Source organism: Neoarius graeffei, chromosome 16, assembly GCF_027579695.1.
Source record: "Neoarius graeffei isolate fNeoGra1 chromosome 16, fNeoGra1.pri, whole genome shotgun sequence".
In the NCBI taxonomy this organism is placed as follows: domain Eukaryota; kingdom Metazoa; phylum Chordata; class Actinopteri; order Siluriformes; family Ariidae; genus Neoarius; species Neoarius graeffei.
In genome coordinates, this window is record NC_083584.1 from 5,024,588 (window position 1) to 5,047,911 (window position 23,324).

A 23,324-nucleotide genomic window follows, 5' to 3' on the forward strand; every position below is an offset into this window, starting at 1 on the left:
ATATGTATACACACACGTATAAATTACAAAAATATATGAAATTTGGAGCACATACTTAATGCTTTAATGGCTTTCTTATTGGGAGAGGTTGATATTGTTTTTATGTGGAATTCAATTTCTTTTTTGAATGTACAAAAAGAGGGTCTGATTTTCAACACCTTACATTTATGGATATAAAATTTGGCCAGCAATATAATGAGATTAGCAAGAAAAAATTCACTGTCCAATTCTCTCTGATAATCTATAAATCCAAACAATACATTGTGCAAACATAGTACAAAGGTCTCATGAATATGGTCCAAAATAAAACGGCAAATGCCTTGCCATAGATTCCGAGTGTGTTCACAAGTCCAGAATAAGTGGAAGACAGTCTCTGGGTGCACGTTACAGAAAGTACAGGATACATCAATGTCTTTAATGAACCTCACTAAGAATGTTTTGACAGGATAGCAATGATGAATGATTTTAAAAGAAATTTCTTTAACTTTGTTAACCAGTAGATATCTATTAGGAAGGGTCCATATTTTTCCCCAACATAGGTTCTGAACATGTGTATTCCAGGTGGTAATTACATATGGGACAGAGACACAATCAGCTAAAAATAAGGAGCGAATTTTTTTGTTGTTTTTACGAGATGCTGGCAGAAAACATAATTTCCCTATGGGTGTGTCAATTGGATCAGGCAAAGGAGCCACAGTGGAAGGTGGAGTGGTGTAACCCTTGAAGAGCATAATTACACCAGATGGAATGGCGTCAAAGACGACCGCAAATTCTTTAGGGGTCACAGGGATCTTATAATGAGAAAGGAATTCTTGGTAATTAAATAAATTCCCTTCCTTATTGAAAAGCTGATTGAGCTGTACAATGTCATTCCTAAACCAACTGCCAAAAAATAGAGATCTCCTTTTGTAACAAACATCCCTGTTGTTCCATATGAAATATCTATTAGGAGAAAAATTGTGCTTATAAATAAGAGACCAGGCCAAAAGTGTTTGCTTATGAAAGTTTGAGAGAGAGACAGGTATACGATCAATATTATAATTACAAAGTAGAAGAAACTTCAGACCACCCAAATTAGAGAATATATGACTTGAGATGATGTTCCAAACAGAGGTAAGTTCTTTTAAATAATGCTTAATCCAATTAACCTTGAATGTGTTGTTTAGTGTACTAAAATCAAGAAAATTTAGGCCACCATTACTATAATTATTCATTAAGACAGACTTTTTAATATAATGAGTTTTATTCTTCCAAACAAAATTATAAAGCAACTGATCGATCTCCTTGATAACTTTTTTATGAACATCTAAGGAAATGGCAGAATAGGTAAGCCTGGATATACCTTCCGCCTTAGAGAGTAGTATTCTACCTTTTAGTGAAAGATCTCTTTGAAGCCACTGATTAAGTTTTTTTTTTGGTTCTTTCTAAAATTGGGATAAAGTTCAAGTCACACCTGTCTTTTTGGTTTTTTGTAACAATTATTCCTAGGTATGTGATTCTTTAATTGGAATATTGCAGATAGCAGGTAACTCACATTTCTTGACTGCCATTAGTTCGCATTTATTTACATTCAAATGAAGACCCGAAGCTTTAGAAAACATTTGAATTATATCGAGAGCAAGAGAAACTTGAGGAGTCTTGTAAAAAGAGGGTCGTGTCGTCAGCTAGTTGGCTTATAATAACTTCCCTATCTGTGACTGATATACCTTTCAGATTACTCGCTTTGATATGATTAGCTAATAGTTGAGTGGAAAGCAGAAATAAATAAGGACTGATAGGACATCCCTGACGTATCCCACGTTTTAACTAAAATCTAGGAGATGTACCATTTTTTAGTTTAATTGAGCTACTCCCATTGGCGTACGTTTTAATTGTTCTGCAAAAAAAAAAAAAAATCACCAAATTTGTCAAGTGCTTTAAAAATGAATTTGTATTCAACTGAATCAAAAGCTTTGTAAAAATCCAAAAAGAGGATGAAACTTTCATTATTAATTAACTCTGGGTAATCTAATATGTCAAGTACAAGTCGAATATTATTGGAAATATGCCTGTTTCTCATAAATCCAGATTGTGTCTCATCTATAATATCACCCAAAACACTTTTTAAGCGCTTAGCAAAAATAATAGCTAAAACTTTGTAGTCATTGTTGAGGAGACTGATTGGACGCCAATTATCAATAAGTAAAATATCTTTCTTAGGTTTAGGGATGAGGGTTATGAGGCCCTGTGTTAGAGTGGGAGGGAGAGCACCTTTGGCAATACTTTCACAAAACACTTGTAACAAAAACGGAGCTAATTCCTTGGAGAAGGATTTGTAAAACTCAGATGTAAGACCATCCACTCCAGGAGATTTGTTGTTCTTTAAGCTGCTAATTGAGTCTATTACTTCCTTTAAAGTGATTGGACAATTACAGAACTCTTGGTCCGCAGTACTGATCGGAGTAATACCAGTTAAAGAATCCAGAAACGAGACAGTACTGTCTTCACAATATTGGGAGCCATATAAATTTTCATAAAAGTTGGAGCAGAAGTTTGCAATCTGGTTTGCATCATCACATATTACATTGTCTATTCTTAGTTGATGAATTGTATTATTTTTGGACTGGGACTTTTCTAACCTGAAGAAATACGCCGAGTTCTGTTCACCTTCCTCCATCCATTGCCTTCTGGACCTTACAAAAGCCCCTTCAGCTTTAGACTGGTAGATCTTGTCTAGTTTGTTTTGATATTCAAATAGTGTTTCTTTTTCTTCAGAGGACAACTTATCAGGGCATATGGAGGATAAGGTAGTTATCTTGGAAATCACCTTTTCTTCCTCATGTCGTTTGTCTTTAGCGAGATTACTGCAATATTTCCTAAAAAAATTTCCCAACTTCAAACTTTAGAAGTTCCCATTTACTCCCATTTCAGCTTGGGCTTCATTCCAATAGATTCGTATTAGTTCCTTAACCCTGAGTTTTACTGCTTCATGACACAAAATAGAGCTATTAAGTTTCCAGTATGAATTTTGGTGAAATTTAGTGGAAGAGGAAAGTAAAGAAATGTTAATTTGGATAGCCTTGTGATCAGTCAACAGGGTTGAGAGAATGTTAATATTTAAAGAGTCTTTAAGATTGCTTGAAACTAACCAAAAATCTATTCTAGATTGTCTACTCCTTGTTTTATTGCACCAGGTAAAAATTCTGTCATGAGGGTGCTTTTCTCTCCAAGCATCTAATAAATCAAACCTTTGCATTAGTGATTTTAAGTTTGCACTGCTACTAGTTTGGTATCTTGGTGGCCACCTATCAATAGTGTCATCCAGAGTAATATTAAATTCTCCCCCTATAATTAGATGAGCATTAGGAAATCTGGCCAGCCAATAACAAATTTTCTTTTCCACGATAGTAAGCAAAGTGTTGTTATCAGATACTACGTTATATCCATAAATGTTAATTAAAATAAAGTTGGAGTTGTGAGTGTCCACAACCTGACATACATAGTGACCATTCTTATCACAGTCAGTATGTAATATACCCCCTGTAAAATTATTTTTAAGAGTGCAAACTCCAGCAGAACGTTGTGTAGCATGTGAGAAAAAGGCCTCATTCCCCCACTGACATTTCCAAAAGTGCACATCATCATTAACAGTATGAGTCTCCTGAAAAAAAAAACAGAAATCAGTTTTGCATTGTTTTCCAAATAAAAATAAAGCTTTTCGTTTCAAGTTATCCCTTAAACCCCTGGCGTTGAGAGAAACTACAGATAACGACAAACTTGTGTTATAAAGACGAACTTAAACGCGCTAACCGCACAGCTCTTACCCTGAGAACTATGAAGGAATGATACGAGAGCAGCATCATATTATGGTAAATATGAATATTAAATATATTAAATACAGCTTAAGTTTAGCCATCAAACTTTTGCAAAATACCCAGCACAAATGTCAAGGGCAACATAAGGTACAAGTGTGGTGGATTGTAGTTGCCATATTCCTTAAATCAACCTGGAAGCGAGATCTCCTGCCTCTCAATGAAGGCGCGGCCACCTACAAAGTAGGCGATTTTCCCAGCCTTGCGTGCTTCACGTGCGAGTTTATTTTATGATGAGCAGTTGAAAGCGCTGTGATCAGAGCGTGGGCGGAGTTTCTCTGCGCCGCTTCCACTGCGCATGCGGGGATTACTGTGGCAAACAGCGCCGCCGCCCGGCAGGGCGGAGCTGAGACGGTGAGGGTCACGCGCGCGCCAGCCACAGCACTGACACCACGTCATTATTTACAAACAGTTTAACAGGAAGTGATGCAGCAAAAAACCCGGAAGTGCAGGAGAGCGGATGGTGATGATGACAGAAGCGTTTCGGCTGCAGAGCGACTTCAGCCCTGAGGAAGAGGAGCATTTAGAGCTGCCGAGGTTTCACTGGAATAATAATAATTAGTGATTTAACTCAGACTGATAAGGACGGAGAGTTTTCACGGATTAACGGCTCACAGGTAAAAACGGGGAGATTTTATTATGGTGGTTGTTAATACTGTATTATTATTGTGGAGTTTAGCCTGGGAGCTAATCTTACAGCTAGCTGAAGTAAACTCTGAGGAAGTTTAATTTGTTTTGTTTCGCTAGTTATTAAACAACAACATCATCATTAAGTGTTTATCTGCAGTAATGAGCCTGTTACATCACACTGAAGAGACTCACTTTAGATAAACAGAGACATAAAGAAACCAGCAGGGGAAAAGCAGAGCAGCATTACCGCCCCGCCCCCCTCCTGCTCCGCCCCCCTCCTGCTCTGCCCCCCTCCTGCTCCGCCCCCCTCCTGCTCTGCCCCCCTACCCCCTCCTGCTCTGCCCCCCTACCCCCTCCTGCTCTGCCCCCTTACACCCTCCTGCTCCCCTCCCGCTCCGTCCCCCCCGCCCCCTCCTCTGCTCCGCCCCCTTACACCCTCCTGCCCCTTGCCCCATCCCCCCCTTACATCCTCCTGCTCCCCTCCTGCTCCGCCCCCTTACACCCTCCTGCTCCGCCCCCTTACACCCTCCTGCTCCGTCCCCCCCACCCTCCTGCTCCGTCCCCCCGCCCCCTCCTCTGCTCCGCCCCCTTACACCCTCCTGCTCCCCTCTTGCCCCATCCCCCCCTCCTGCCCCATCCCCCCTTATACCCTCCTGCCCCCCTCTTGCCCCATCTCCCCCTTACACCCTCTTGCCCCATCCCCCCCTTACACCCTCCTGCCCCCTTACACCCTTCTGCCCCATCCCCCCCTTACACCCTCCTGCCCCTCTTACACTTTTAATTTTACACCAAAATGTCTTTACATTTCATGATAATATTTTTATCATATCGCCCGTCCCCTGTATGATCATTTTAATAAATCAGTTAATCATTATGTCACTGAATAGTGCCTTGAACAGGGTGTGGTTTAGGACCCAGTGAGTGGTGATGATGATGATGATGAGGTTGGTGTAATGTGTTTCAGAGATGCAGAAACGCTGATGAATGAAGAGAAAAATGAACGTCGTCTGTCTGTGAGAGGAACTCTCCTGTGAGCTTTTAAAGACGTTTGTTAAATAAAACCATGTCCATGTGAGTCGGGGCGGAGCAGGTAGATGAGTAGATGATTCTGTTAATAAATTCTCAGATCTCACAGTGTGACTGGACGGAGGACGGAGAGATGTCAAGGTGACGCTGATTATTTCTCCCGATAAGTGTAGTTTCGTGAGTCGAGTTTCAGGACAGTCCACACTGCCACACGGATCATACAGCAACTTCCTGTTCCATCCTCAGTCTGTATAACCGCCCACCCTGTCCACTGTGGGAGCATGGCGGAGCCCAGGTCGGACCCTGACGGAGTCGTATGTGAAGAGAAACCGATGAGCGAAAACGAAGCGAGCAGCCGAACAGACGACAAGGAAAAGACGTCCACCGAGACGCCCCTGTCTCACACAGGCACGACCTGCTCGGACAGCGAGGACGCCAGTGCGGTGAGCAGCAGGAGCCTTTCTGAGAGGGAGGACTCGGAGATCACGTCGTCCGTGAGCAGTGTTGTGGATGAGACGCTGTCTGTGTCCACTCTGAACGATGTGTCCGCGTCCACGGATGACCCTCAGACGTCTGTGAGGTCGGCGCTGGACGGTGAGGACGAGGCGGAGGTGAAGGCGGCTCGAGGAGTGCCGTCGTGCAGAGACGATGTGACGTGTGTAGAGGCGGAGCAGGCTACAGTGTCGACGCCCCCGTCTGTACCGCCTTCAGCACCCTCGTCCTCATCGGCCCCTCCCTCAGTACAGACGCATTACTACATCAAGTGGATCACGTGGAAAGGGGAAAAGACTCCCATCATCACGCAGAGTGAAAACGGACCCTGCCCCCTGCTGGCCATCATGAACATCCTCTTCCTCAGGTGGAAGGTGAGACCTGTGTGTGTTCGTGATTAATCCCACACTGAAAGTGGCTTTACGTACAAAATCGCACATCGTTAAAGAATCCTTTAGTGGTAAGCTGAGATTGTGTTGGTTCTGAAATCTGATTGGCTGAGCCACATACAGAGAAATCCTCATGAGTGCAACACAGAACCTGAATTAAACCAATAAAACCGTGCTGTAAAGTCGTACAGTGTGAACTCAACTCTGTTTTGTATTCAAACTTTTTAAACGTGAAATTGATAAGATTTTTAAAAAAGAAAAAAAAAACAGGAAACGTTACAGTGACGATCCTGCTGTAGCATTGGTCATTTTTTTTCTACTAAAGGATATCTATCATTTTGTGATCACTAATCGTACAATGTAGAAGAAAAAAATCCTCTGTTTTTCAGGCTGAAATTAGCCCCACCCCATTCTTGATAAGAGACACCCACAAAGCTGGTCAGTTGGAACAGAACGCACCAGTTGGCTCTGAAAATATTTTGAACCGTGTCCCACATGTCATATTTAATCAGGCGTTATTAATTTTATCAGATACGAGCCACTGAGACAATCTGACCTCAGCTGATTAGCGTTCGGTGTATAAGTTTGTGCTCTAAATGTATAAATGATGTAATTTATTATGATTTGTTTTGTTCCTGTTCCCAGGCGAAGTTACCCGCCCAGACGGAAGTGATCTCCATCGAGGAGCTCATGGCTCACCTCGGTATCCTGTTCACTCCTTTCTCATCTCAAACCTACTGCATTAAACTGGAGATTAATGATGTTACTGTCACAGCCGCACACGTGTTTTATTCCAGCAGCTTCATTATTTATTAAAAAACCCAACACGTCATACTTTTCATGTTTAGTTACGTAAACTCCTCTGACTGTTACAGCGCTGACACTGGAGACTCCTTCCAGAGATGATACAGAAATAAACGTCTCATTTCTGTTCAGTGTTAAATACAGATCCAGACGGAGCCTTCGGTCTGGACTCTGTGCTCATTTCCTCTGTATCTGTGCACATTTTCTGAAAGCCGACAGATGAAACAGGGCAGGGCCGCCGGAAATCACGGGCACAGTTTAGTCATGACTTCAAGCAAAACACTGAGAACATTATTTTTAAAATGGCAGAACATTTGAGAAGTTAAATGATTGAAGGAATACATTTTAAACTCCGCCTCCATTTTTCTATTGTTCTGACCTTCTCCATCCATCTGCCTTGCTGTTGTTGTGAAACTTGTGACTCTGAGCTGCCCTCTAGTGGACGTACTGCTTAACATCCACGCCAACGTAAAGGGCGAGTGGAAATGAGTGGGCATCGACATGAGCTGTTGCTATAGAGACCGTCAATGTAAACCTGCGCTCCTGTCAGAGCTGCTGTTATAGAGAATTAATCAACACCTTCTGACCAATCAGAGTCTTTGTTAGTGACTGATGTATTTTATGACGTTATGACGCGCGTCTGTGAATGAGTCTGTAGTTTATTTAACGCTTCTCTGTGATGCACGCTGGTATTTTCCACAACATACTGAAAATGTCATGATTTAGATGATATTACTCATCACTGATCCCGTGTGTGTGTTCTAGGTGAGTGTGTGTTGTCCATTAAGCCGAGAGAGAAGGCCGAGGGCATGGAGCTCAATTTTCAGCAGGTGTGTGTGTTTAGGAATACAAAATGTTAATAATGTTAAATCTTTTGATTTATTTTTTAATCTATTTATAAATCTATAGGGCAAATTTCTAAACTTTTTTTATAAGGATATATATATATATATATATAATTATTTATTTATTTTTTTTTTGGGGGGGGCCCTGAGGCTTTATTCTTACAAAATTAATATTTTAGGGAAGGGCTTTTCAAAGTGTGGGGCGCGCCCCCCCTGGGGGGCGCCAGAGTTCTTCAGGGGGGGCGCAACGTGAGAGACAAAATGGATCGATTTTTAGTACCTAAAGCTACAGTGAGTGAGGAGACAGAGTCTGGGCCAAGCAAAAAAACAGAGCCTCCAGGATGTTGCGATTTGCAACTTCAGCGCAAATTCAACCAATCCCTGCGAATTCAGGGCGGTGCTGCAATTATATCCAATCACCGCAACTTTCCCGCAAATTTGACCAATTGTTGGCGTCGTCTTGAGGTGACGTCGACAAACTACCTTCCGCCTTACTTCCGTGTGTCCAAGAGAAGCAGCATGCGCGTCGTGTTGCCAGATTGGGCGATTTCAAGTGCATTTTGGTGGGTTTTGAACATATTTTGGACTGGAAAACGTCAGCAGTATCTGGCCACACTGAAAGTGTGTTATGTTTACAGTGAAGGACTGTGTGCACTTTATTTTTTTTACTTAATACAAGAAATTAATGGATGCCAACGTTTTTGCTCAAATGGTATTTTATTTTCCATTGTTTAGGCAGCTCCAGCATCATACTGAGAGATTCTGTTCAAATTGTTTTTTTCTTCTATGAAGCCTGAGCCATTTATTTTATTAGTTTATAATTATTGTTTAATTTAGTCTTCAGGAGAGACTGCCTGCACACAGTACTAGTATTAATAGTTTTTTTTCTTACATGAAAGCTGAGGCATTTATATTATATTTTAAGGTAACTTCATGTTGTGCTGTGAGGTTCTCTGCACTTTAACTTTTGAACCAACAGGTGCATTTGGATAAGTAAAGCCTATTTTTCTGCATTTTTGTAGTCCTGGTAATCTTTTATATTGGTAAAGTTGTTTATAGGACCATTTCTCTTTGTTTTTTTTAATCAATAGTTTTTCAGTAATAACTTATCACTCAATTTTAATCACAAAAAGAGAAAATCGCAACAATTTCTCGCAACTTTCACTTCCTCCCGCAATGTAATCGCAACAAAAACCTAAAAAACACCAAAACTTTCATCGCAATTTTTTTGGAAAACCCCCCGCAACATCAGACATTTTAGCCCGCAACAATAAAAAAAAAAAAGGCCCGCGGAATCCTGGGGGGACTGGAAAAAGAAGGAAGTATGACCACGATTATTTAAAGTTTGGATTTTCATGGACTGGATCTGAAGATGCTCCACTGCCACAGTGTGTTGTCTGCCAAGAGGTGCTAGCTAACGATGCTATGAGATGTTTAAAATGTGTAAAACAAGATGTTTTAAAAAGCACAGATGTTTTAAAATGTGAAAAAGAAAAAAATAATGTGTACAACAACCATTTTTTAAAAATACGAATGGAACATTAAGTATAGCAACAACAAAAATTGTAAGGGGGGGCGCGGTTGTTTATTTGCTCTCCGAGGGGGGGCTGACTCTCCCACACTTTGAAAACCCCTGTTTTAGGGCAATCACTCAAGAAATAAATTTCTAATAAAAAAGAATGAATTTTGATAATCTAACAGTACAATATAACGTAACTACTTTTTAAAAAGCTATATTCTTGAAGAAGGAATTTTATAAGAGTATATCTTGAACCTTTCTTAGGCTGTACTTTGAATTATTATTATTATTATTATTATTATTACGAGTAGGTATTGCCTGTGACAGTTGAAACTCTCGGGCGAATGGGGGAGGGGATTCCCCGCCGATGCTGCGTACAGTGTGTTAGCGTGAGCATGTAGCCTGTGGGATTGGCACTAATCCCATGTTTTGGAAAATCAAAAATGTGGCCTTGGGCGTCTCTGTGGTGTCACTAATCCATGTGCAAAGTATGGAGTATGTGCGTCCAACCGTGTCGATTTGCACAGGTGGACAGACAGACAGACAGACAGACAGACAGACAGACAGCCTTCTTTTAGTAGTGTAGATTATTATTATTATTATTATTATTATAGACAGCATGATTGATCGTTTTCCGATACTGAACCCTTCCCATATCTTTCCTCTAAAAACTACTGAACTTTTAAAATGTTATTTGTTAACTGAAACACTTCAGTTAAACTTTTTACTTAAACATCACTCACACTATAAATGCATGGTGCCCTCCATAATTATTGGCACCCATTGTAAAAATTGGGGGGGGGGGGAAATCCACCCTTTGGTGAAGTTGCTTCATCTTGCACTGAAAAGATGAGAAAAATCCACCCATCTCATCTCATTATCTGTAGCTGCTTTATCCTGTTCTACAGGGTCGCAGGCGAGCTGGAGCCTATCCCAGCTGACTACGGGTGAAAGGCGGGGTACACCCTGGACAAGTCGCCAGGTCATCACAGGGCTGACACATAGACACAGACAACCATTCACACTCACATTCACACCTACGCTCAATTTAGAGTCACCAGTTAACCTAACCTGCATGTCTTTGGACTGTGGGGGAAACCGGAGCACCCGGAGGAAACCCACGCGGACACGGGGAGAACATGCAAACTCCGCACAGAAAGGCCCTCGCCGGCCACAGGGCTCGAACCCGGACCTTCTTGCTGTGAGGCGACAGCGCTAACCACTACACCACCGTGCCGCCCAAAAATCCACCCATTAACTGAAATAGATTTATTCAGAGAAAAACAAATCTTTCATCAAGAAAATTATTTTCAACAAAAACACGTTGCACTATTATTGGCCCTCCTGCATTTAATACTCTGTCCAACGCCCCATGTCAGTAAAACAGCACTGAGTCTCTCCTATAACATTCTATAAGCTCCAGAGCAGGGCATCTGCGGCCACTCCCCTTTACACAAGCTCATTTGTTCTTTCTAATGCTTTTTAGGGGTGCCAATAATTATGGAAGGTGCTGTAGTAAAGTGTAAATATAATAAAATCAACCCGAACAAAAGAGAAAAAAAAAACAGGCAAGTCTCTTTTATAGGTGAATTTCCAGATCCAGAAATACATTTTTTTTTTCTCCCCCCAAATCCAGTCTTTGCTGTGTGTTCCAGCATCTGATCTCTGATCCACCACGTTCTGCTGATATGGGCCCGGTACTGGAAATAGAATCAGTGCCGTCCCTTCTTCTTTTATTAAATAAAAATGACCAACTTTTTCTCCTTTCATTGTTTCCAGAACATGAGCGATGCCATGGCCGTGCTGCCGAAGTTATCGACGGGTCTGGACGTAAACGTGCGCTTTACAGGTGTGACGGATTTCGAGTACACGCCCGAGTGCATCGTGTTTGATTTACTCAACATTCCTCTGTATCATGGTTGGCTGGTGGATCCACAGGTCAGAGACCACACTCGCACTTTTATTATTTTATCATCTTCCCAAACTGATCACTGACGTGGTCACGCCCTTCATCACTGAGCTCTGTTCCTGATTATACACCTGTTCTATAGTAAACACGAAGCACACGGGGAATTCTGTCCGAGGGGAAAGTAAAGGAAGCTGTGAGAGGGTTCCTGACATCAGAAACAGTCTGAAGTGCAGTCTAAGGTTTATTTTTGTTTATTATCAGGAGCGTAATGAACACCACAGGGCTGGGCGATACGACCAATATATACGGTATGGGTTTTATAATAAATGATCAGCTTCTCTGAAAAATACTGAATTTTATAAAACGAATTCAGTGATTCTTTATTTACAGCCTGCAAAATTAAATTAATGCTGAAACGGAGGAGAGATATTTTACTGTTTTAAAGATTCAGACAGCAGGAAACTTCAAACATGTTCAAACATCGCTGGATTTTTAATGAAATATTACTTTGTTTTCAGTAATACCTGTAGTCGTGTGTTAGATTTTTCCTTTTCTGATGTACGACACTGAAACGTCGAGTATCAGCTGATCCTAATATTCTTATTCATCTGTTATTGTTATATGGATTAAAAAAACCATTATTTTTCTGTTTAATTAATTTTTTTACTTACCTTGTAAAGTATAAATACTATTTTAAATTGTAAAAAAAAAAAGGGTTTTTTTTAAACATTTCCAGTTTCAAGTTTTTAAAAATATTTTACAAATCCAATAACAGTGGAACCCTGATAACGAACTCTTTTACTACAAACTTTCACATGTAACAAAATAAGTTAATGATAATGAGTCAGTCTTCAAAAACCCCATCACTGAGCCACGCGCTCCTCTTCTCCCAGAGACAAACAGTAAGTAATCAGGTCCGTAGCCAGGTTAACAATACGTGTTATTGCCATAAAACAAAGGTTTAACGAGCCTAACTTCATTAGGTGTTGGTCATTCACAATTATTGAGAACCGTGATCATTGACTTAAAAAAAAAAACAAAAAAAACCTTTATTTTCTGAGCTAAAAGCAGTTTTACTCGTGTCTGTACTCCCATAAGCACTGATGTCATGGCTGCTTGTTGTCACATCCGCACACTCTGAGCGCACATTGCCATGAGGACGGATTACCATGCACCTGTTCCAGATTAGTGCACAGTCACAGCATGCACACTTATCAGGACTCCCTGAACATAAATTTTGTGACGTATACGCGCTGTACTGAGTGTCTCACATTACCAAGCCTTTGTATCTGTGTATAAGAGCTTTACTGCTTTTGACTTGCGTTTGTATTTTGGACTTTGCCTTTGTGATTATCTCTGATGTTTTGTTTGTGCTTTGCTTGATTATTGTCTGTTCCACAACTCTGCCTTTGTCTTACATTTTTGAACCGTTTGCCTGCCCGTTGTTAAATAAACACTCATTCTGTGATGTCCGTCATCCAGCTCCATTACATGACGCTCATAAACGCAAGATACTCTCCGTCAAAGACAACCTTTACATCCTGGAGCATCTAAAGCGCGGTGAGAAAGCAACGAATTTGTCTAAAGAATACGGTATCCTGAAAAATTCAATTTTAGCTTTTAAAGAGAGAGCGCTCCGAGACTTTGATCATAACTGTATCAACATGACGAGCTGAAAAGAAAGATGTGGCAAGCAAACGACAGCGAGTGGGATTTATTTCCTTTTAAGCGAATTAAGCATAAATTAAACACAGTTGGGCTTGTTTTACGTCAGAGTGAGTGTTCGGTGTGACGAATGGAACTTTTCAGTATAGTGAACAGTGAGGTTGCAGTGTATAGCCTTTTCGTTATTCATCTCATTATCTGTAGCCGCTTTATCCTTCTACAGGGTCGCAGGCAAGCTGGATCCTATCCCAGCTGACTACGGGCGAAAGGCGGGGTACACCCTGGACAAGTCGCCAGGTCATCACAGGGCTGACACATATGGCCCTTTTCCACTACCCTTTTTCAGCTCGCTTCAGCTCGCTTCAGCCCGACACGGCTCGCGTTTCGACTACCAAAAACCAGCACGACTCAGCTCGCTTCAGCCCTGCTTAGCCCCTAAAACTCGCACGGTTTTGGAGTGGGGCTGAAGCGAGCCAAAGCAAGCCGAGTGAGGCTGGGGGCGTGAGCAGACACTCCCCTGTGCACTGATTGGTGAGGAGGAGTGTCCTCACATGCCCACACACGCCCCGCGAGCACGCTGGGATCTGTAAACACCGTAAACCCGGAAGAAGAAGAATTACGAGAATTTCTGAAGCCTTATGCGCCTCGCCTCATCTATACGCTCTTGCCAGTATCTGTTGGCGTTGTCGGTGACAACAAGCCACAGAACCAAGACCAGCAACACTAACGACTCCATGTCCATGTTTATTGTTTACTATCTGGGTCGTGAGACTACCGCTTAAAAGGTCACTGATGTCACTGTTTGCGCTGCTTAACGACATCACGTGACGTCCACCCACTTTCGCTAACTCCACCCAATGTGTCCACCCACTTCCAGCCAGCACGGTTCAGCGCGGTTGTAGTCGAAATGCAACTCCAACAGCCCCGCTCAGCTCGACTCAGCCCAACTCAGCACGGCACGGCTCAGCCCGACTCAGCCGCGTTTGTAGTGGAAAAGCGGCATTATACACAGACAACCATTCACACTCACATTCACACCTACAGCCAATTTAGAGTCCCCAGTTAACCTAACCTGCATGTCTTTGGACTGTGGGGGAAACCGGAGCACCCGGAGGAAACCCACGCGGACACGGGGAGAACATGCAAACTCCACACAGAAAGGCCCTCGCCGGCCCCAGGGCTCGAACCCGGACCTTCTTGCTGTGAGGCGACAGCGCTAACCACTACACCACCGTGCCGCCCTTTTCGTTATTATTTATTATTTTATAAGATTTATTTGACATGGACAGTGCACATTTAATAAAGTGTAAATGTGTCAGAATTAGCCAAGACGGCTAGTTTGCATGTGTTATTGAATTGAATTGAATGTGTTGTTTATTCTCTGGTGTCTGAGCCGCTGTTTTTCTCCACTGGTTTCAGCCCAACACTAATCCTGGTCTTAATTCCATTCCCAGTTTCATGCAGAAATTTATCACAACACCAAAACCAGAAACACAATAAAGAAAAGGTGTAGCTGAGGAGAGACGTCACGTGTAATTAGTGTTTAATAACCGATATAATAAACACAGCTGCTTCCTGTACAGACAGGAGCTGAGTGTAAGGAGTAATACTCTGAATTTGTGCTTAAATGTGCATTATTTATTTCTCAATAAGACGCACGTTGCGGTGTGATGTAATAAATCTTTATTCAACGCCGCAAGGTGAATAATTCTCTCGATGTTGTTCTTTCCAGAGCCCGGAGACGGAGTCGGCAGTGGGGAAACTGAGCTACAACCAGCTGGTGGAGAAGATCATCATCTACAAACACTCGACAGACAGCAGCCGAGCGAGCGAAGGTGGGAACGAGGAATCATGTCTGATCTTGCTCTGATTTCCAGTTTTATGAACGTGTTCTGAACAGTTCCTCAGTTGAGGTTTCCATCTTTAGACTCCAAGCACAAGCTCGAAATAATGATGATTCAGTTTGATTTCATTCAGTGATTCACTGTTCAAATGATGTTTGCAAATAAAAATGATTCGGTTTTCTAAACACTGATCCAATTCAGCAGTTTATTGATTTTCATTTAGACTATAAAATCTTTTTTTTTTTAAATAATGAAAACAATTCTATTCACTTCCATAAACTGAGAGTTGATTCATTTGGTTCAAATTTATTCTAAATTCTTATATTAATGTAATTTTTTTTCTAAAATTCACTTTTTCCATTCAGTGATGTTTTGGTTTACAATTAGATTCTAAAGCATTTTTTAAAAATAATAAAAGAAATCAAATTCCTGAAAAAACAGCAGTTTGATTCAGTGGTTTAAACCGACTCACTTTAAGTGCTATTTGCCGTCAGCCCCGCCATTTAATCTCTGAAGCATCAGAAGAAGGAGGAAGTGAAACACAGTGGTGGTAGCACCTGTGTGAAACCTGGTTTGTTCAAAACCTGATTGTTTTGCTCATGATTTGTGATTCTCTTATTTATTTTTTTGACACTCCAGTGATTTGTGTTTTTATTCCCTGCTGGCCGAAAGGCCTGAAGGGGGATTATGTTGTGGCGATGTCTGTCCATCCATCCCGGGAAGGGCACTCACCTTCGGAAATCAACTCTCACAGTTTTTGGAGGAATTTCACTAAACTTGACGGGATTCTTTGTTATATGTCGGTAATACGCAGATCGCAATTTCGTTCAATTCGGTCGCATTTTACCAGAGTTACAGCCCTCGATTAACAAAATTATACTTTGACAATTTCATGAGGGTGTGTTAAGCACTTGCAGCATAGATCTAGCTGGCAGCTGTTGATCTTGTGCTCTCGGAGCACTCTTGTTGTTTTATTTCCTTTGATGTTGGATCTGGAGGATGTTTAATCCACACTCTGAGGAGAATGACGGCGTCCCCGAGCCCCTGTAATACTGTGGTGTGGTTACAGGTTTGATAGCGGAGCAGTTTCTGGAGTCGACGGCCACCCAGCTTTCGTATCACGGCCTGTGTGAACTCAACACCACCGCCAAGGAGGGAGAGCTGTGTGTGTTCTTCAGGAACAATCACTTCAGCACCATGATCAAGCACAAGGTGATCCACTAATCCCTGATCTCACGCTCACTCATCACGCACGCTACTGAAATGAACTGATCGGTCATTTAAAAAGCAGCTGAATGAAAAAAACGATTGAACTCCGGTGTAATTTGGAGGCAAATTTTTTTCATGCAGCGTCTGGGAAAACAAATTTTAAAAATCTGTTAAATAATTTTCAAGTTAAGGATGGAAAACATTTTCTTAAATTTAACGCATGAAGCAATTAGCGGTGCGTCACATCACAGCAGAGGTAATTTACTAAATGATGTAGTGAACGTGTCCACGACGCATCATTTAAAAGTGTTTAAATAACAGCGTGGCAATAGAAATATTCGGAATTAAACTAATAAACTTGCAGAGAGAGAAAGAGAGAGTTTAATTCCAGACATTTCTGTTATGTTTGCAATTGTGATTTAAATATATCACATTGATTATTTATTTAATCGAGTGTAAATTCGTGCAAATATACTATGAACACATTGATGCATAAATATTTATTTGTTTAAATAAATAATGGTCAGAATGTGTTCTATTATGGAGTCACAGGAGCGCCGTTAAAAAAGAATAAATCTGTGAAAGAATAAGAAAATAATTGCTTTTCTTTATCGTTTTTTCCTTATTGCTTTTTTGTTTGTTTGTGTCCATGCTGTCAGTCAACATGCTGTGGGCGGGGCTTCCTGCCCAGGCTGTGTAGTCACTTTGTGGACGCGTGACTCGTGCTTTGCGCAGTGTGAATGTGGTTGCGGTTTGAATCCGGCGTGAAGGAGACGATTTGTTTCCTCTGTGTGTACGCTGGCCGTGATCTGCTCTTATTCTTTAACACTCTGAGGCTACATCCACACGACAACGGCAACGAGATTTTTTTTTTTTTAAACATCACGTCCACATGGGCAACGGATCAGTAAAATTTCAGGTCCATATGGCAACGCTTGCTGAAAATGATGCAATACACATGCCACACCACTATGTGCGCTGTAAGACGGTCCCATCGGAGACACCAGAACAATAGAAGAAGTAGACACCTGCGCATAAACCCCTTCTTCTGTAGCATCAGCCACATAAAGTTTTGATTATTAATCAGTAGCATAAAACGAAAGACGCGGAAAGAGGAATGAATGGGGGTAGATGGAAGCCGGTACGCCAACATTCTGATATCCTCCAGAATTCTTTAATGGTCCGGAATAAATTGAATGCTACACGTTGATGGATTACTTTGTTCTTCTACGCCCTTTTTGAGGAATGTATTGTCGGACTTAAACCAACATCTGAAGAGGTGAGATCGCTCCTTTTTTTTTTTTTTTCCCCTATGTTTGCTGGCGGGATTGTTTTTGTTTTTGGAAAGCGCACGGGCGGTGTGCGGTTTGGTACTGCTTCCGCAGTGTCTGGACTAAAGACTCTGCCCTAAGGGCTATTCTTTCTCTCTCTCTCTCTCTCTCTCTCTCTCTCTCACTTTGCACCATTACACAATAAATATTCACAGTGAAAATATTCTGTAAGCGCGTTTCATGAACCAAGTTATAGGATTTGTTGACAACTCGCATCAAGTTCGTTGCACTTCTACCCGGCGTGAAGCACTGACTCATGTGGTTGTGACGTCATTGTAAACAAATCCGTTCTACTCATCCAGACGACTTCGCAACGGCGCCGTTGCCAGATTTTTCCACTCTGGAACCCGTTCTCAAAAGATTTAGTTTTGGGGCACCCAAAACGCCGGTGCCGTGTGGACGCCAGGCCAAAACGATAAACAATTTTATCAGATTCACCTGAATCCGTTGCCGTGTGGACAGGGCCTTAGTCTTTTATGGCTCTCCTTCGACAGTGTTCTGTTTCCTCCACATTTTTCTGTTTAAAATAAACAGCTGTGTAGCGTAGCGGGCCGCCTCACTGCCTCGGAGCTCCAAGGTCACTGCTTTGATCCTCAGCTCGAGGATCGATCAAACAAATAGATGTAAATACATTAAATCGGAAATAAGTTAAAGGAGGTTGCATAAAAAAGAAACTGCATCTTTAAATTATTAAATTGATCAGTGCTGGAAAATATCACAGATATCAAAAATATCTGTTCCAGTCAAACTGTTTGTTAATTAAGAAGACCAGAGATTTAAGTTCAGTGGGGATCGTCCGGCAGGTTTTATTGCCTAAATGTTCTGAGATGTGTGTGTTTTACTCGTGTGTTCTCAGGGTCACCTGTACCTGCTGGTGACGGATCAGGGCTTCCTGCAGGAGGACACCGTGGTGTGGGAGAGTCTCCATAACGTGGAAGGAGATGGGAATTTCTGTGACTCGGAATTCCGACTGTGTCTCCCGTCCCAGAAGAATCCGAGCAAGCCGACGGCGCAGCAGATGCAGCAGCAGATCGATCAGGTGACCACCAGGGTTCCAGTTTTCAGAACGATCCTCTGAGGTTCTTTGTAAAATTAGTGAATGATGGAAACGGCTGATTTTAGGTCACATGACCTTTTAAGTAAACGCGCGCGTGTGTGTTATACCGTAGGACTACCTGGTGGCTATGTCTCTGCAGCAGAGTCAGGGTGAGGCTCCTGGACCTTTAAGTGATCTGGAGTTAGCGAGACAGTTACAGCAGGAAGAATATCAACAACCTCAGCAGCCTCCACACGCCTCCAGCGAGCAGGTGAGTTTCTGTTCGTTAACAGTGAGTCAGCTCGAGTCAGTTCACTGAACAGCAGTCAGTTCAAAGTCAGTTTTTCCCAGAGGTGGACGAAGAACCCAACTTCATTACTGAAGTCAGAGTCCAGATCCCACTAGTCAAACGTGACTCCGATACAAGTGAAAGTTCTCCAGTCAAATTTTTACTTAAGTTGAAGTATTTGCTTTTAAAAATACTTAAGTATTAAAAGTACATTTTCTGTCAACACATCGCTGTATTATTGCCACAACGCTTACAAAACCTAGTAACGCCGTTACCAAAGACAGAAATGTGAATTCACAAAATGAACACATGCTGTGCGCCATGATGGTTTAACGTTAAGCTAGCTAGTCAATGAAACTCTACCTGACACTAGCAAACTCTTTTCAGACTCGAACTCATACTGGGTAGCTAATGTGACTAGAAAAGAAAGATTTCTACATTCTGTTTATTTGGCAAGATTATGCTAAAACATTTCTGAAAGGACTTCAGATAAGTTAACGTTATTCATGTTAGCGTAACTCTGTGTGTAACAGTGTCCAAGTTAGCTAGCTATGTGTTAACGTTAGCTGTGGACAAGGCTACGGCAACTTGGCGGCCAAATCCATAGAAAGTCATTTTTATGAACGAACCAGACTGCACAGCTATTGCAACGTTATTGCGAGCTCTAAAAGCCCAGACAACTTCATTACAAGCTTTCTCTTGGAATAAAACCTTTATAGACCTCAATATGCTTCCGCAGATTGGATGGTGAGTTTTTGTAGGCCGTGATGTAGTTTGTTTTCGGCAAACATTTAAAACGAAACAAATCTTTAATCCTTTCAGAAAACTGAAACGTGGGTTCCAGGTAAAGCCATGAGTGTGTGCGTTCCCCAGAAGAACCGCCTCCTTCCATTCTGCCCTCAACTGATCGTGTTAAATAACGCTGCTGAGAAATAATTGCACTTGATTTTATCCAGTCTATGGACGTGACGTGACCCTAGTGATCACTGATCGGCTCTCGGTGTCACCTGAGAAAAAACAATCACGTTTTAGAAGAAAAAAAAAATCCACTTTCAAAGCTGCTTCATAGTAACGAGGAGCTTGATAGAAATGTGGTGGAGTGAAAAGTACAATATTTATCTTTCAAATGTAGTGAAGTGAAAGTCAGAAGTTTCCAAAAAAAAAATACTCAAGTAAAGTAGATACTCAAAGTGTACTCAAGTAAATGTGCTTCGTTACTGTCCACCTCTGGCTTTTAAAATGAACAATTCAACTGAATCATTAAATTCAGAATGATTCACTTCGTTTCACTAAGCAGTGATTCAGTTCTGTGATTCATTTGATTCAAAACCAGGTTTGAAGTTTTTTTGGTAAATTGATTCAGTGATTCATTGGTTATTGATTGGATTCAAAAGATATTTCTGTAAATGAACATTGATTTGATTCATTTTGCTTAGCAGTAAATCAGTTCAGTAGTGACACTTTATTTCATAATAATTCGGTTTGATTAAAAAGTGGATTTTTTTTTTTGTAAATTAAGTGATTCATTTCATTAAACAGCGATTCAGTGATTTGTTAATTCTCAGTTTGATTTCAAAAATGTTTTTTTGCAAATTAAGAACAATTTGATTCACTTCATTTTGATAGTGATTCATTTGATTCTAGTTTTATTCAGGTTAGAATTTGATTCAGCAATTCATGAGTTTCAAAAGAGATTTTTGTAAATTAATATCCTCGGTGAATATCTCTCTCTCACACACACACACACACACACACTACATCATAGTGTATCAAATACGGTGTCCAAAAATTAAATCAGATAATAAATAATTAAAATTTCTCCTTGTTTGTGTGAGACTTCCTGTGCTCTCTACTGTAGATAAATCAGGCTGTCAGAGTTCAGCAGGAAATCCACACGTTAAAACATTTAATCTTAAAAAAAAAAAAATCAGTAGCATGAGAGTCGTAAAACTGATCCTACATGTAAGTGGTGAATTTCCAACATGCTTCCAGACCAATGAATAAATGTCCCTGTGTAGGGAGCGTGTGTAGGTAATAACGAGCCGTTTGGACGTCAGCGAGGATAAAGAACACTGTTTTTGTGATTTTTGTGCAGATGAGAGGAGGACAGGTGTCTCATCACGGAGGACGGAGACGGCAGGCTGAGAAGAAGGACGACTCGGACTGCTCCATCTTATAAGTCAGGAAAACAAACGCACACGCGCACAAACCTTTATATGCAACTGAACCAGAAGACACAGATGCCACGAATGCGTGTGAAAGCGTCCACGTTGTTTTATCTCCAAAATGAAACGTCCACAAATGTAGAGGTTCAGCTGAGGGATGGGTGGGTGTGTGTAGGGGGGATATTTGCTTATTTAGCTTTGCACTGGAGCTACCATGCTAATGTAGCTAACATGTTATGTAAATCTGTCTCACCGCCATTAAAGGTTCAGTAGCCAAATGAAATATATGTGAGCTCTAAACGTCTCGTTAAACAACCGCAGTGAAAAAAACCTAATTGTTATAAAATAATCAATTAAACATTGCCAAAACTCTACAGTGTCATGTTTTATGTTTTACAGTCAGTTGAGAGAGAGAGAGCGAGATGTAGTAAAGCAAAATAAATTCTACAGGATTCAGATTCAGTTCAGATATGATTCAGATTCGGTTCGGTTACACATACTATGATTCTGAATCAGTTCAGTTACACCCAAGGTGATTCAGTTAATAAAATGTAGTTCACTTACATGCAACATAATTCAGATTCCGTTCAGATAGGCTGCGTTTACACTGCAGGCAACAGTGGCCTAAATCCCCCCCCCAATAACAGTGTGAACAGCACAAATCACATGGAGTCTGATCTTTTCACTTCTGATTTGGGCCTCTTTCATATGTGGTCCTAAATCAGATATAGGCTCAATCATATAAGGATTCGTGCGACTGCTGGAAAGAAACCAAAGTCATCGTCACTTTTTTTTAAGTACAAAGATGGGAGCTGGCTGTGATGGAGGTCGTCAGTGGAGGGACAGTGAGGTGTTGGACCTCATAAGTATTTAGCGCTGATGTAGATTTGGTCGAAAGTAGCTTTTGATATCTGGAGATTTTGTCCAAGTTCTGCTTCGGTGATGTGATTAACGTCACGATCTCATCACTCCTGGCTCCGACTCCACATCCACACACACCTCTGTACAGACATAACGGCCGTCACGCCATAAATAAAGCCATTTGGCTCTCCTCATCCTTATCTTCTGCTCGTGAAATCACTAGTTTCTATCGTACATGAAACAGTAAACGCTGACTTCAGTGGCCTTCGTGTTTATTTCTGTAGGACAGCGTGCTGGGAGGGACAGCTCTATTATTGTTGTTGTTTTGCACTTGTGGACCGTGACCAGTCCACACTGGACTCAGCCGCATTTAAAAAAGAATCAGATCTGAGTAATAATTCTGAATTGAGCGCTGAGGCTTGCAGTGTGAACGTAGCTATAGGTATGTGCACTTTAGGATTCAGTTACACACCCCGTGATTCAGATTCGATTCACTTCAGTCCCTCACCCCAAGACTCGGACTCTCTTCAGATTCAGTCTGATCCTACACCGCGATTCAGATCGGGTTTTATTTAAATCTCCATTATTTATTTTCATCCTGATCAAATAAGACTTGATTTGTCTTAAGAGCTCATTTCCACCTGTTTAGAGGATTTGTGATGATAAATGGAGCCGAATGTTAATAAGCACGCGAAGCGAGTGAACGCGTGAAACATCAGTAAATTAAATTTCCCTCCGTAGGATGCAGTAGGAATAAAGCTGATGATGCTGTTGATGCTAATGAAGGGCTTTATGTCACGCTTGGTTGTGATTCTGAGTCTTAATCATTTATTTGCTTTGTATTTAATTTGTTAAGAATATATTATTACAGTAAATGAAATTTAAACACTGTGGGATGTAAATAAAAAACTTTGATTAAAGCTGTTAATGAAAAAATGGTTTAAAAACTGTCACTTTATTTAAATTGTCATCTATAAAAATGTAAAAATTGGGTCATGTGGAGAAAAGTTGGTTTTGTTTCAAAACTTCTTTAAACATTTTAGATGATTTATAAAAGTGAATTTATTTATTTTATTTTCGTTATTTGAGCTGTTAATGGTCCGGCATCAGCGCAGTGGGCCGCGCGTTTGTGAAGACAGCAGTTCAGGATCCAAATCTTTATTTTACAGTGTAAACTCAAAAGCGCTCCGGGTTCTCCAGTTTCCTCCCACCTCAGAAAAACATGTCGTTAGATGAACTGGCAGCTCTAACCTGCCCCACGGTGTGAATGTGTGCGATGGAATAGTTTCCCATCCCGGATGTGTTCCTGCTTCATTCTCAGTATCCCTTGGATCCAGCACCAGTGAGAAATCTACTCGAGTAAAACTTTAAAAGCATGCCAACATTCATTAATTCTCAGTTATATAAAAAGTGCAACAACACAGCCATCTGTGGCCAGGAGTCCAAGAAGCCCAATTTT

General features: G+C 41.2%; 1 protein-coding gene across 1 annotated transcript; it reads left to right on the forward strand.

Moving 5' to 3' along the window:
• The first annotated feature begins 4,286 nt into the window (after positions 1 to 4,286).
• mindy1 (MINDY lysine 48 deubiquitinase 1) lies at positions 4,287 to 21,376 on the forward strand. Its single transcript, XM_060942381.1, has 10 exons — positions 4,287 to 4,468; positions 5,446 to 6,373; positions 7,034 to 7,091; positions 7,958 to 8,022; positions 11,336 to 11,494; positions 14,863 to 14,965; positions 16,044 to 16,186; positions 18,371 to 18,553; positions 18,684 to 18,821; positions 20,935 to 21,376. The coding sequence occupies exons 2-10, from the start codon at positions 5,789 to 5,791 to the stop codon at positions 21,016 to 21,018; spliced, it is 1,518 nt and encodes a 505-aa protein (XP_060798364.1). The 5' UTR covers positions 4,287 to 4,468; positions 5,446 to 5,788; the 3' UTR covers positions 21,019 to 21,376.
• The last annotated feature ends 1,948 nt before the right edge of the window (positions 21,377 to 23,324 follow it).

Coding starts and splice junctions, on each gene's coding strand:
- mindy1 (XM_060942381.1), top strand. CDS start 5,789: ATGGCGGAGCCCAGGTCGGACCCTGACGGAGTCGTATGTGAAGAGAAA. Junction 14,966..16,043: donor CAGCAGCCGAGCGAGCGAAG/GTGGGAACGAGG, acceptor GTGTGGTTACAG/GTTTGATAGCGGAGCAGTTT. Junction 16,187..18,370: donor GCACCATGATCAAGCACAAG/GTGATCCACTAA, acceptor GTGTGTTCTCAG/GGTCACCTGTACCTGCTGGT.